This window comes from Phodopus roborovskii, unplaced genomic scaffold (assembly GCF_943737965.1).
Source record: "Phodopus roborovskii unplaced genomic scaffold, PHOROB, whole genome shotgun sequence".
Taxonomy (NCBI): Eukaryota; Metazoa; Chordata; class Mammalia; order Rodentia; family Cricetidae; genus Phodopus; species Phodopus roborovskii.
Window position 1 is genome coordinate 20,992 of NW_026125887.1, and position 15,751 is coordinate 36,742.

General features: G+C 40.8%; 1 protein-coding gene across 1 annotated transcript in view; it reads left to right on the plus strand.

Annotated features, from left to right (window-relative positions):
* The window catches only part of Sh3kbp1 (SH3 domain containing kinase binding protein 1), a 52,478-nt gene that overhangs the window by 11,908 nt on the left and 24,819 nt on the right, over positions 1–15,751 (plus strand). The window contains exon 5 of the mRNA XM_051178897.1: positions 11,665–11,750. Coding sequence (XP_051034854.1) covers positions 11,665–11,750 — 86 coding nt within the window. The remainder of the gene's footprint in view (positions 1–11,664; positions 11,751–15,751) is intronic.

Sequence of the window (15,751 nt, forward strand, 5' to 3'; positions counted from 1 at the left end):
GAGTAGGGACAGGGACTGAGAATATGAAATAACCTTCAAAAGCACAATTCAATGACCCCATCTTCTAATGTGACCACAACCTGAACAAAATAGCAATATCAGGTAGGGACCAAGTGTTCAACACATGAGCCCGGGGGTATATGCCATACTCAAATCATAACACTATGTTCTTCCTGTGAAGGACTAGAGGCTCTGCTGAGAGGATTGGAGCACAGGAGAGGGCAGTGCAAAGGAGTTGCATTTTCAATAGTGTTTGCAGGAGCTCTGAATCTTAGAGAAACACAGGCAATAAGTTATTGATGGGCTTTGAAACATTTCAGGTTTAGGCAAAGATTAAGTAAACATTTATGTACCAAATGTAAATTAACTGAATGATAGTCAGATCGACTAAAGCATTCTGGTTACTCATTCACCTGGATTACAACTTAGCAGGAAATAAGCCTCTGTATCTACCAAAGGAAAGCATTAACACTCCCTTTGGCATAACTGAACCTATTGATTAAGAAGGAAAAACAAAGACAAGTGAATGGGTACATGTAAGTGTTTTGTGCATTGGCCTGTAAGATGTGCACCACAGTGCTTATGTCATCATTTGGAGTTGGAATTACTTAAATGATTTTGTTTGAAAACTTGTAATGATGCCTTCCTTACAGGGCTGCTTTAGTACTTCCTTTCTTTTCTACAAGTTTGGATGAAGGTATGTTTAGTAATTTTTTATTTTTCAATTAATTTTAATTATGTGTATGCACATGTGTTTGTGTGGGGGTATACTGTCTAGTTTTATGCCAATGTGACATGAACTAGAATCACTTTAGAGTAGGGAACCTAAATTGAGAAAATGTTGTCATCGGGCTGGCCTATGGTGCTTTTTCTTGTTTGATGAATTCAATGGAAGAGTTTTCCCATATAATAGAAAGCAGGTCATGTTGTGGAACCCCTGAGTGGGTAGAAATATGTACCTGTATGGAGAGCAGATCAGAAGGCCACCAGGGAGTACAAGCACACAGAGAATCCCCTAGAAATAGTAATGGTATCAGGAGGAGGAGGCTGGAGATGGAATGATGACAGCAAATGCATGATGCTGAGCAATGCCAGCAGATTTAAGGGAAGCCTCTCATTCATACTTTAGATTTGTCTACATTATGTGCTGACCGAATTTCATTTGTTTATTCACTCTTTTCTCTTTTCACCCACACGTATAATGAAACTTACTTGCTGCAGCAAAATCCAGTAGTAGTGACAGGGTTTAGCTTGCTTTTGAAGCACTAAGATGGGGAATTAAGGGTGAAATCTGTTGATGATATCATTTCTGTGCCCTTCTGGGGTTGTTGGGCTGGGGTGGGGGGGAGGAGGAGGCTTACTTCCAGGTATCCTTACAGAGTCTGTACAGAGAATAGAGATTAGGAGAGAAATTGAGTGAGAAATGTCCTATCACCTTCCAAACATGCCTTCACCTTCTATAAATAGCAGAGCTTGTTTGTGTTCATCTGGGTGAAGACATGTATTGCCAGGGGAATCACTCTGGTTCTTCGCTCTCATATCCTTGGCATTTCTTGAACAGTCCCATAATTCAGTGGGGCTACATTTTCAATCCCAAAGTCTGTGGTACTTGGGACATCTTTTGTCTATAAGATGGTTATGTGGAAACACCAAGATCTCAGCATGGCACCTTTCTGGGAAAGGACAGAAAGCCCTTTCAAGTAATGAATAAAGGAAACCTGTTTTGTCCTTTCTTGATGGAAGAGTCCACCTCCAGGGTGTGCTATATTGTGGGGCAGAATGCTCCTGAAGGATGCACTCCACATTTGCTGTCTTCATACATGTTGCAGGTCCCCTTTCAGTTTCTAGTCTAAAAGAAAACTCCCCCAAAGAAGGAAATATGTGAATGTCAGCATCCTTTGTATTATTGTCATTTCAAGTATGATAGGAAAAAAAAAGCTAGGAATTGGCGATCTTCCATCTGGTTCCTGCTCTATTATCAGTCAACTTCCTGTCTTGTGCACATCCATTCTAACTTCTGAGCACATAAGATGTATAAGCAGAGGACTGTAACAAAGTGGGGAATTGAGCTGGGTGGTCCCTGCCCAGCATTCACATTCAAAGCTGAGATCTGAGATATTGAGCAGGTAGCTAGGAGAGTTGTCAAAATGAGTTCATTTGCTGTCCTTGTTTGCTTTCTGTTGCTATGATATAACACTGAACGAAGTCAACTTGAAGAGGAAAGGGTTCATTTGGCTTAAAGGTGACAGTCCAGGATGAAGAGAAGCCAAGACAGGAACCTGAACACAGGAGTTATAGCAGAGACCATGAGGAGTGCTGCTTATTGGTTTGCTTCCCGTGACTTGCTCACCTTCCTTTCTTATAGAATCCAAGACCACCTGCCCATAGGTGGCACTGCCTATAGTTAGCTGCTCCCTACCCCTGTCAATCATTAATGAAGGAAATACCTCCACAGATTTGCCTGCAGGCTCATCTGATGAAGAGTCCCTCTTTCCAGATATATCTATATTCGTGTCAACTTGAGATAAACTAACCAGTGCTCTGCCCTTAGCTTTTGCATCCTGGGGACATCACTGGATTGAGATGTTGCCGGGATGAGCAAAGGAGTTCCCCCATGTTTTACACTACAAAGGGATAATGGGCAAGATTGCCTGGTTGGGAGAAAAAAAGAAGACAGAGTAATGCAAGCAGTTTCTCTATGATCTCACTTTTGACGTGTATAATCATTTCTATGGTGTCACAGCTCCCAGGTGGAATGAGAGGTGGTGAAAATGAGAAGACTTGTCCTGTGTGTGTCTTAGTGGTTGCCTGCACATGGGAATCGGGTCTTTTGAATTTTTCTTTTCTGTTCCTTCTCAACTCTGCCCCCTTATCCCCATACTTTTTTTAGACATCCAAAGCTGAAAGATTTATATTATGGCAGCACATCGTTTTGAGGAAAGGGGACTGCTAATGAAACTACCACACAGACTTTGAATCTTGATCTGTGGGAACTGCTCTTTCTTTCTTCATTTCATGTAGCTGTAGAAGACTGGCTTCTACTTGGTGTTTTCCTGTCATAATGCTGCCTGTGCTATCATAGATTTGTTAGCGTGCTTCCTTTGGCTTCTTGAATACTTCAACACCATTTCCATCCCACATGGCTTGGCTTAACTGTCCCAGCTTGGGCTAAATTAGGCCATGCCACTAGCTGAGTTCACCTTCTCATAGGTTACACAGTGCTGTGCATCTTTCACATTCTTCTCCATGCACAAGCCTTTTGTTGTCTCAGGTTCACGTGGGATGAATGGGTCACACTGGATGTGTGATTTTTGTTTATTATTGGCACTTCTTAACTTGGGAAGCAAAAATTATTTACCCAGCTGGGAGTGAGCTAGGGTATCACAGATAGATACCCTGGTATCATCAGTGACTCACTGTCCCCAAGGCAGATCCTCTGCCTGGAAGACCAAGAGACTGAATAATAAAGCAGCTTCAGTGGACACAAGAGGTTCAGAAGTTCAAGGTCATTATTGGCTAAATAGAAAGTTCTAGGCCAACCTGGGATGTGTGGGATCCTGTGTCTAAATAAATAAATGAATGAGTGAATAAGTAAGTCAGCTTAAAGAAGTGCTCCTGATCTCTGCAATTAGACCTAGTAGGTTCAAATCTGGATCCTGCCACTTTAATACTTTTGTAACTTTTCATTAGCAAGTGGCTGAGCCTTGCTTAACTTCAGTTTCTTTCGCCATATAATGAAAAGCAAGATGTCACAGGGGCAGTTCCTTAGGGATCAGACTGTGCTAGCATCTCATGAAAGTGTGTTGTTGGGCTCAGTGCCCATAGAAGCAGGATTGGGCAAAGGGAAAGTTAAGTTGTGATGGTGGTTCAGCAAGTGCCTGTGAGATCCACAAGGCACTTCATTTGGGTTTTTTGTTTGTTAGTTAGTTTGTTTGTTTTTGTTTTGTTTTACTGGACCTAACCCCTCATGGCTTAACCACCACTCAAGAGCCTCCATTTCTTAATTCAGTCACACTGGGGATAGGTAAAGCATGAATTTGGGGCAGGATAGGTACCAGTGTCTACAACTCATCACTAAAATTAAATTACATTAAATATAAGCTTTTGGATCTTATTACTAAACTCTGGTTGTGAAAATTAGTTAAGGAATCAAAAGTTATGGAGGCCCACAAGGGACTTTGCAATTAAAATTGTCCAGTTGCCTTGTCCCATGTTGGCTAAGGAGGCTCTCTGCAGCCAAGTCTCTCTCTGGAAGGACTGAAAACTGGAAGCTGCACATAACAACATTCTCTCAGTAGTGGGGTGACCACCTGCCTCTTCAAGGGATCCCCCAAGGCATAGTAAATAGCTGTATGGGAGATAGTGAGGGTGAAATGCTCTATCTCAGTACCTAATAGGTGATGGTCCTTAAGCAAGCAGAAGCAGCTGTTATTTTCCTGGGATCCTAGGATCTATTTCTCCCTGTTGGGGCTGCTCAGACCCTTGTCTATGATTTAGCTTCCTTGTTCAGGAAAGCAAGGGACTTCTATGATGTCCAGTTACGTATCATGGAAGTGCCAAACTAAAACTTCTAAGAAAAAAATATGTGAAAATAGAATCATTTTGATATCAAATTTAAACTTCTTTGTTTAGTTTCATATTTTCTTTTTTGATATTTTAATTTTTATTTAAATTAGAAACAATCTTTTTTTATTTATCAATCCCAGTTCCCTCTCCCTCCCATTCTCCCTTTCCCCTCTCTAACTCCCCGCCCCCATCCCATCCGTCTTCTGCTCCATAGAAAGGGTAAGGCCTTCTATGGGAGGTCTTCAAAGTCTCTCACATCATTTTGGGGCAGGGCCTAGGCCCTCCCCTGTGTGTCTAGGCTGAGAGAGTATCCCTGTATGGGGAATGGGTTCCCAATGTCCATTCATACACTAGGTATAAATGCTGTTCCATTACCTGGGGCCCCATAGACTACCCAGGTCTCCTTACTGACACCCACATTCAGGGGGCCTGGTTCCATCCTATGCTGGTTTTCAAACTGTCAGTCTGGAGTCCATGAGCTCCCCCTTGTTCAGGTCAGCTGTTTCTGTGGGTTTCTCCAACCTGGCCTTGACCCCTTTGCTCATCACTCCTCCCTGTCTGCAACTGGATTCTAGGAGTTCGGCTCAGTGCTTAGCTGTGGGTGTCTCTGCTTCTGCTTCCATCAGCTACTGGATGAAGGCTCTATGATGGCATATAAGGTAGCCATTGATCTTATTATAGGGAAAGGGCATTTAAGATAGCCTCTCCTCTATTACTTAAATTCTTAGTTGGGGTCATCTTTTCATTTTTATTAGTTCAATATGTTTTGATTGTATTCACTTCCCCCCTCAACTCTTCTCCTTTTCCTATCCACCGAATTTTGTACCCTATGTTTGTTTTTTTTTTAACTCATTAAGTCCAGTTTGTGCTGCTCATACACTCTTGGATTAGTGATCTCCCACTGGAGTATAGTCAACCTACCAAGGGCCACACTCTTAAAGAAAACTGACTCTTCCTTTCCCAAAAGCTGTTGAGTGCCAATAACCGCTCAGCTAGAGGCTTCAATGACCACTTGCCCCTCCTTGCTTGCATTTGGTTTGCATATTATCTATCACAACAGCTGTGAGTTCGCATGTGTACCTGCCCTGCTATGCCAGAAAAACACTGTTTCTTGCAATCATCCAGCACCCCTAGCTCTTACCCACTTCCACAATGGTCCCTTAGAAGGAGGGAGTATGAGTCTAGATAGTCTTATTCTGCTGTCTTTGGGTAAAAGGTACTATACATAGCCAGCCCTCTCCTGTGTTCTCCTTTCATTTAATTGTTATGGGCATAGAAACTCAACAGGAGAAAACTCTGGCAGGAGTCAATAAATGATGAAAGGATGAGCTCTTTTATCTCTTTTAGAGTTCAATGGCATCCTTTCTGGAAAAAAAATGGTGACCTTGTAGTGAACAGACTGTGGTAGAATGGAGACCATCAAAAGCTGCATCCTCATTGAGTATCATCCACTATAGACATGTGCTTCAGTAAATTTCAGAAATTCTGGTATTTTTCAGAACTAAAATTCATTAGCATTGTTGTAAAGATGCTATAAATATAGTGAAAGGCATTTACAAATAGACATTGTAAAATGCTTACACACCCACAGTCTGAACACTGTCAAAACACCAGCTGCAGCTTCCCTACTTGGAAGGAGCAGAACTTTTTTTAAACTACACCTACTGTGTTTTCAAAATAGGCTTGCTTCTAGCCCTAGATAGAAGAGCATTTCAGCTGAAACCCGTGTCTAGCTCTTGGCATGAGGGATCAGAAAGCTCAATTAGAGTGAAGCCCATAACCCAGCCTCCTTACACACATGTAACCCATGTTCTAGAGTCACTTGGGAATGGTTGGTTCCTATTTCTTCAGTGTGGTTCATCATATTTCAGCCTATAGAGCCTTCAGGTTAATTCTAGAAACATGAAACTATCCCCTAAAGTAGAAGCCCTCACTGGCAAGAGTTCACTACACGTCACACCAAATGCCATTCAAGAGAAAGCCACCCTGACAACTGAAATACAATATTATTTTTCTTTGTTATAAAATGCCATCAGAACAGAGGTCCTGAAATTGAGGATGAAGCCTCTGGTAGCTATGAGTTATTTTGCAATTGTATTTTTTAATTGTATGGTGTTCTATATTTGTAGCAGTTGTGAACCCTAAATGCCCTTTAGAGAAAAAGTTCTCAATCGATGGCTGCTGTGTTAGAATGTGTTCAGGACTTTAGCCTTAATGCTGTATTAATTTGCCCAGTCTACCATAACAAACTATCACAGGCTGAATAGTGTAAACAGCACTTATTTAGCTGATTAGTGATAGAAGCATTGCACAAGGAGGGAAGACATGACAAGATTCTCTTCTGCATGGCCTGGAGAGCTGGCTTACTGTTTTAAGACCACTTGCTGCTCCTCCAAAGGACCTAAGTTCAAATCCAAGCACTCATGTCAGACAGCTCGGAACTGCCTGTCACTCTATCTCCAGGGCCTCTAACACCCTCTTCTTTAATCACTATCAGTAAAGGGAACTACATTTCTTTGAGATTTATTTTTGTTTTATTTGTGTGCATGTTTTGCCTGCATGTATCAGTGTGCACTGAATGTATACCTGGTACTTGTGGAAGCCAGAAGAGGTAACATTGGATCCCTGGAACTGGAGTCACAAATGGTTGTGAGCCAGTGTGTGGGTGCTGGGAACCAAACCCAGGTCCTCTGCAAGAGAAACAAGTGCTCTTAAATTCAGAGTCTTCTCTCTAGCCCTATAATAAATGAAAAATGTAAATATAAGAAAAGGGGTCTGTCTCAGCAGTTATGAATACTTGCTGTTTTCCCAGAGGACCTGAGCTCAGTTCCCAGCATCCATGTCAGATGACTCACAATTACCTATAATTCCACCTCCAGGGAATCAAATGGTATCCTTGGGTTCCTGCACATGAGTAGTATACACTCACACAGATAAGCACACATACATGTAAATAAGGTAAAATAAATCATTAAAAATAAATGGAAGGAAAAAATCCCCCATAAACTTATTCCTGAGACAGGTACTATTCCTAATTTTAAAAAAATATGTCTTGCCCATATTTTTCCTCTGTATGATTCAACTTGTTTTTTTTTCAATCTTGCACAGTTGCTATCATATAGAAGATCATAAAATGTTATGACTTGAAGAAAATGCATCTATTTTACAAATGTATAATGAATTCCCATTTCAGAAAATTTGGCCAGTGTTCCTGGATTCCACAGGTATTTTTTAGGCGTTGAGCTGGGTGATGAAAATCACTGATCAGACTTCCCAGGAATAACTGCCATAAATATTCTTTTAGTCTTAAAAAGGAATTCCTTTTCCTAACACATAAGGGAGGTAGGTAGGTGTATGCATATTACTGTGCATGTCACAGTTGACCTTCTTTTGTTCTCTAACATTGTACTATAAGCATTCATTCCTGTCAGAATAAGCATGTTTATAAGTGCCATTTGAATGCCTCATTAAAAAGCCCATCCAATGTCATGGTTTACTCAATGTTTCCCTAGATGTAAAATAGTCTATTGGCTTTTTTTTTCAGGTTTTCAACATTGTAAACAACACAAAAATGCATGGAACATATTTATTTCAGACTTTATCTTTCACACAGCCCAAACTATGGCTCAGAACTGGATCAAAAGCATAGAAACACTTAAAATATTTATCCTACTCTTAAAACTCAGTTAATTTTGCCCTGTGCTATTCCACAGATCTGGGTAATTTTCAAAATTTCAATATATAGCAGACGAAATAAACTGGAAACAAAGAGGTAAATACTGTTTGCCCTCACTATCATGTGTAGAACAATGGTTACTAGCAACTGTTAGAGGACTGGGTGGGCTGGGGTGACATTGGTCAAAGGGGACAAAGTTTTAGTTAGATAAGAGGAATAAATCTTGGTGATTCACCACACAACATGGTGATTATAATCAATAATAATGTGTTATATATTTCAAAACAACTAAAAGAAAGGATCGCTTTTTTTTTTTTACCACAAAGGGATGGCAAATACTTAAAGTGATTGATATATATATATATAGATAGATATAGATATAGATATATAGATATAGATATATAGATATATAGATATATAGATATACTAATTAACCTGATTTGATTAGCTTATGATAGATAAGTGTATTGAAACATCACATTGCAACTTATAAATATAAACAATTACTATTTACCTGTAAAATGGTTTATTTTCATTTTATTGAAGTGTTTCTTTATATATTTGAGCCATAGTTTCCTCTTCTCCAAGTTAAAATTAAACAGTTTTTGAAATGAAGTTTATTGGGTAGAGAAGGAGGGTATGGAAGGAGTTGGGGAAAACAGAAATATGTGACAAAATATGTTTTATGTAAAATTGTTTAAAAAACAATTCAATCATAGGGACTATACCTACAGTCATACCTTAATTGTTACTGGTTTTGAATGGTACTAATGTGATAATAAATGTTACAGCTTTCTGTAAAAAATACTTTTAAAAATAAAAGGCTAAAAGACTGGGATTATTGTTTATTCAGTAAAATACTTGCAGTGCAAGCAAGAGAACCTGAGTTCAGATCCCCAGCACCCATGTAAAACTTGAGCTTTACTGTATGCATTTGTAACCCCACTGCTATGGAGCTCATTGCTCAATGAGTCTAGCTGAATTGGTGAGCTCCAGGTTCAATGTGAGGTGCTGGCCATGGTGATACATGCCTTTAATCCCAACCTATGAGGGGCAAGGACAAGGAGATCTCTGTGAGTTTGAGGCCAGCCAGGGCTACATAGTGGGTCCCTGTCTCCGAATAAATGAATGAGTGAATTCATGGATAGATAAGTAATTAAATAGAGGGTGATCAAGGAAGGTACCCAATATCAGCCTCTGGCCTCCACAGGCACATGTACACACATGCATGCATACCACAAAAGTATATACCCACTCAAATGAATGCATACATGCCCCATACAAATATTAAACTAAAAGGCTAAAACACTACATTCAAAAGAAAAACAAATACATATAAAAATAAAATAGTTGAGTCATATGGTAATAGGGAACTAAGAGTAGAAGAGTAAGTACCAAGATATACTGAGCACAATAAGGGGCAATGGAGTCATCTCCAGCCCTTGAGATAGGCTCTCATTTGATAAGAAACTTCCTTGCTGTTAACTCAGACAAGTACACAGCAGCTCCAAGATTGACAGTAACCAAGATACATCCTGAAGGCATGTGTTCTGAAACAGCCAAGTTTTGAGGAAAATGATTGCTGGGAGAAGGTAAATCAGTCCTCTTCAGGGACAAGCACCCTGACAAGTTAGCCAATCCCAAAAGTTCAGCCCTAAACACATAAACAACACTAAATGATCTCAGCAGCTTGTATTTATAAACTTATACACACACCCACGCACACAAACATACACACATAGCCCAGTACATTCTTGCCCATGCTAATCTTGTCAGTTTGACTCCTCTGGTTTCTCTCCGGGGACTTTAAGCTGTAGTCCTGGGACCCTTGGTCATTTGGATTCACCTTCATGTGCACTTGCTCCTCTGCTCAATCCTACACTCTTCTCCTTTTCTCCTGTTCTCTTCCTTTCTCTTTCACGGTGTGTGTGTGTGTGTGTGTGTGTGTGTGTGTGTGTGTGTGTGTGTGTGTGTGTGTGAGAGAGAGAGAGAGAGAGAGAGAGAGAGAGAGAGAGAGAGAACAACCTCAGATGTCAGTCATTGCCTTCTACCTTGTTCTCATGCTTCCCACAAGCCATCCACCACTGTATTTGCTGAGTTCAGCTGGCTCACAGATTTCTGGGGGATTCTGTATCAACCTCTTATCTTACCTTAGGATCATTGCAATTATAGATGTGTACTACTGGGCCTGGCTTTATGTGAGTTTGCAAATTTTGAACTCAGAACCTCGTGCTTGTGAGCTTTAACTCACTGAGCCATTTTCCCAGAGTCCTGCCTCTTCTGGGTATGTCTTTTTATTTCCTGCAAGGTCCAACTGTAATGTTTCGTGTCTCCTGTGTCCTGAAAAATTCCCCTGCCCTAATCAGAACTGTGACATGCAGGCATCATGCCTTGTGGACCTGTGGTAGTCTATGTGCCTGGCCCATTCACATCATGGGCCTTTCCAGGGTGGGTACTTCCCACCTTGGCCCTCTCCTTACTCCCAGCAGAGAAGGCATTGGACAGATGTTTCGGAAAGTAAATCTGTTCCTGATGTATTTTGACTTCAGGCCATGGTAATTTGCAAAGGCTGTGAGAGGGCAGTTTCTATTGCTTTGATAGGAACAACTGTTCAGCTTTCACTCTCATTTCATGGTAAGGATCAGCCCTTGGATAACTTTATTTGGGCCTCATCTCCCTAACAGAGCCAAAGAGCTGTCTCTTTGGAGGGATATGGAGGATCTCAGGCTTAGTCTACAAAGAAACCGTTTCTTTCTTCAACTTGGAGATTTATTCCCATCCCACATGTGGGCATCTTCCAGCCCAGATTCTGAGAGAAGTCACACATCATAATAGGCATAGAGTGGGGGTAGGGCATGACCACTCAGAAGCTATCTAATTTTATAGACTTGTACCCCAGTGCCAGCCTTCAGGCTGCCAGATCTCAACTTGACACCTTATGCCTGTCAACAGCCTGGCTAATGCCTCAGCCCCAGGCCAGAGAACCGTTTTCTCAAGGTTAAAAGTAGCTGACCTTTGACAAGAAGAAGCATTGGCTAAATTCTGTGTTCCTTAAAAGGGAAGCCGCCAGTTAGACAGTGCTTATTTGGCCATGGGGCGGGAACAGGCCTGTGTTGCTTCCTGTGGAGACAGCAGGAGGGTTTGTGGCTAGAAGTGCATTGGCAAAGGGTCATTATTAAAATAGCCATCTTAGAAAATATGTACAGAACAGAGGGACATCCAGTCTGCTGGCCAGTTTCTACCACAGCCCACGTGGCTGAACAGCTCATTGGCTCTCACTACTTTCCTTTGGCTCCTTTTACAGGTAACAGTGCCATTCACACCACACACACACAGCACCCTCCGTGTGTGCAGCAAGAATGGGCACAGAATAACAAGGACACACTGATAATTAAATATCTGGACTTGTGTTTTTAATGTAGGGGTGACGGTCCAAAGATTGACTTGGCGGGCAGTACACTCTCTGGCATCCTGGACAAGGACCTCTCAGACCGCAGCAATGACATTGGTGAGTGAAGACAATGTTTTGCTTCTTTTCGCCGAGTTAGGAAACAACTGCAGGGCCTACCTTGCCTCTTCAAGCAACGAGATGGGCTTTGTCATAACCACTGAAATGCTAGGCTGTCAGCCTTTGCTGTGTTTTTAAGATGTCCCTGTTTTACAAGGAAAGTAAGTGATTGTGATTTCTACCTGAAGACATTATGTGTGGGGATTTTAGCCTCCCTGGGCTTAACAAAATTCCTTGTAAGTTTTAGTGAAGAGAAATGATGAATGAACATTTTTGTAGAAGTAGGCACTTATGTAGTTCATGTTTATCCAGCCTAGAAAAGGGTGCAAATGCAAAATGTCAGGGTTCACTGTAGAAGTGGCTTTAAGTAATTTGACTTTGAGGTTAAAAATGAGCTTTTTTGTGTATGGTAATTGCCACTTAGCACAAACCTGAGGAGCTTACTTCCCCAAGGTCAAACCAACACTGTGATAAATGGGAAGGGGCTAAGGTCACTCTGAGTAAACAAAAGTCAAAGTCTTTGGGGGCTATATCTGGATGGATGTGAGGTGACTGGCAGTGTGACCTGGGTCACAACCCTTTTAGGATGCCAAGTCTCAAGTCCAGGTCTTTTTTTCTTTTTTTGTTTAAGTGAAGCATCTTTTTATTTGTACCCATTGTCATAAGATAGTATTCTATTTTAGAAGGCTACATTTTGAAATTGCCCTTATTTTAATTAATGTTTGCTTGTGAGTTCATTATATATTCACAGACAGGCTTTAGAAATGATACATATTTTCCTTCTCCACATCTCATAACACCTCTCAAATCTTTAGTGCTATACTGACATTGATGTGTTGCATCTCATTACTCATATTAAGATTTGCTCAGTTTTACTGGTATCTGTGTATGTATAAGTTTCTCTACAATTTTATTTTGCTCATGTTTGCTGACATTCAAGGTTTGTAACATATCTATCAGTACCAATATTCCTCATGTTGTACACTTCCATTTTCTTTACTCTGTTTTTGTTTTGTTTTGGCTATTGTTGTTTGTTTGGTTTGGTTTCAGCATTTTTTTGTTTTTGTTTTCTTTTTTGGCTGGGTCTCCTTATATAGCCCAGGTATCCTAGTTTCCAGTTGCTATAATAAAATACCCTGGCATAAAAAAAGCAACTTAAGGCAGAACGGTTTTGTTTTAGGTCACAATGCTAGGCTGTAGTCCATCATTTTGGAGAAGCCAAGGCAGCAAGGAGCACAAAGCAGCTAATCATATCAATTATCAAGAGCAGAGAAAATAAACGTGTGCATACTTGTATTCTTGTATTCTCCATGATAATACAGTTCAGGAACTCCTGCCTAGGGATTAGTGCCACCCACAGTGGGTGAGTGGGTGAGTTTTGCTACCTCTATTAGTATAAATAAGATAATACCCCACAGACATGCCCACAAGACAACCTGATCTAAACAATCCCTCATTGAGACACTCTTCCTAGGAAGATTCTAAATTCTGTCAAATTGACAATTAAAGCTAATCAGCACAATAGGGCAGCCTAGAACTTACTGCAATATATAGTTCAGACTGGTGTCAAACTCAACAAGCTCCTGCCTTCATCCCCCAAATTCTAGGATTGCAGGCATCTACCACAATGTCAGGCTGTGTTACTCATTTCTAACCATGCCTACCTTCCTCCAATCCACTCATCCCCAACATCTGGCAGTTACTAGTGGGGTTGATTTGACAAATGGATTTCCAGAATCATCTGTATTGACCACTTAACTTAGAAACAAATGCCCAACGGTTTATAGACCTTATAAGCAAGCAGAATGCTTGGCATGAGCAGTCTTCTGCTCTGCCTGATATGACCCCCAAGGTTGGATAGCGTTTTCTTCTGAATCTGCTAATAGAATAACATCTTTGCAAACTGCTGACCTGGAGTCTCTGGCATGACCTTGTGAGACCCTTGTGTGCAGGGTACTTGGTTGTGACTGTAAATACCAAAAATGCTTGTGCTGCTCCCAGGAGCTAGTTTATACCCTCAGCCAGCTTTTGAGACTCTGTCATGAAGCATAACCTGACAGTTGAAACTGGCCAGCTACAAGTTTTGATTGAGCAGAGTAGTGAATGTCTAGTTGAATAGCTAGATTAAGTTACAGTTCTCCCACTGTGGTTTGGTATTCAGCCTGTTTTCAGCCAGAGCAACTAGTAGGTGAAATACTGGTAAAGGGCATGGGTAGGATCTCACACAGGAAAGGGAGGTGTTTTTCTATCTTTAGAATACATAGTGCTATGTGTCTTGCTTTTCTAAGAGCCTTTGACTCTTGTTTTCTTTGGGTCTGGAGTTGTCTAAAATGGCTATTGCCAAAGTATGAGCAGCATGTTTTCTAGTCTGACCAACTAGTTTGGAAATACTGGTGGCATTGATGGGAGAAGAATTCCTCCAAACACTTTTCATACTGTGGAAACTAAGTCCCAGTTATATGTATTTGGGAACAAAGAAAGATGGTGCTGAGTATTTTTCAATTTGCCAAGGAGACATTAATCCCAGAAGACCAACATTGTACAAGTTAACAATCTAATGTGTAGATTATTTGAAATTCAAGAAGTGCTGATGAGCAGCTATGCTACTAACCAGGAAATCCTGGAGTATCTACTACCCAAAGACCCACACACACAGGTCTGCTTCTATGGATTCATAAGATACAGGATAACAAATGACCCTTGTAGTGTGAGGATGGTACAACTAACTAGTATGACATAATACTGATCAGAATGTTCCTAAGTGCCAGAGTGCTGGGACATGCTCCACAAAAGAGCACAGACTTAGCTGTATCTTGGATTTGCTTAGGCAGAAATGGGAAAAGGTAGGGAAACCACATGAAGAAATTCTGAAATCTTGGCATAGATAGACCAGCCTGGCTGCAATAGGAAGTTCGTGCTGAGGAGAGAAAGTGACTTGGATTTGTAAGTAGAGATCAAACTGAGTTTAAAGGGGTTGATTTATAATTGGAAGCCATTGATGGTAACATTGAAGTGATGTATCAAACCTCAAAATTTGTATACAAAATGCTGAAGAGCTTTATGGGACTAATCAAATAAAGGAAAGCTAGATGCCAATAAGTTAGATGGGCTTAGTTAAGCATACTGACTTAAATATTTGTTCAGATACCCCTTGTCAGTGCTGGATGGGGTCTGCAAGTGAAGGCTCAAGGATTTAGAGACAGGCAGGGATTGGGGGTAGATGTTAAGAGGAGAATATAGGATTGGTGGCTAGAAGCCTGAATTGGACTGTTGGATCTATTGCTTCTGGCCTGGGTGGCTTCACTTACTTACTTACTTATTTACTTACTTACTTAACATCTCCATTGACTTCCTTACCTTGTGTTCCAGGACTATAGCAAAATACATGGTGGACTGCAAAAAGATCGAAATGTTTATATTAATATTGTTTGCTTAGAGGGTCATCTGGGTTAGGAAGATAAAGTCTAAATTTACCAGAAATAAAACAGAGAGATGAAAAAGATATAAAGGAGGTCCTGGAGAAATGTCTCTGGGTAAAGACTTGAGTGAACCCATATGATGGACATAGTAGCAAGCGTCTACAATCCTTCCTAACAAGATGGGAAGTGAAAATAGCTGCTCTCATAGATACAGTGGAGATCTACAAGAGACCCTGTCTCAAACAAGGTAGAAGGTGAGGACCAACATCCAAAGTTGTCCTCTGACCTTCACATGTGCACCAAGACATGTAATTTGAGTACACTGAATACTCAAGTGCGTGTGCATGTACACACACAATACACACACACATACACATATTACCCTGACACAGCACAAAGAGATTTAAAAAGGTTAAGATGCACCTTTGGGTGAATACCAAACCCCCACAAAAGCCACATTCAAGAAGAAAAATAAAAGATCTTGCAACTTCACAGAAGCCAAAGGAAAAGGAGACTTTTTAAAGCAGAATACCTTTAACCCCAAAGGCATAAATGTCATTTGCAGGTGGATTGGTCAAGGAG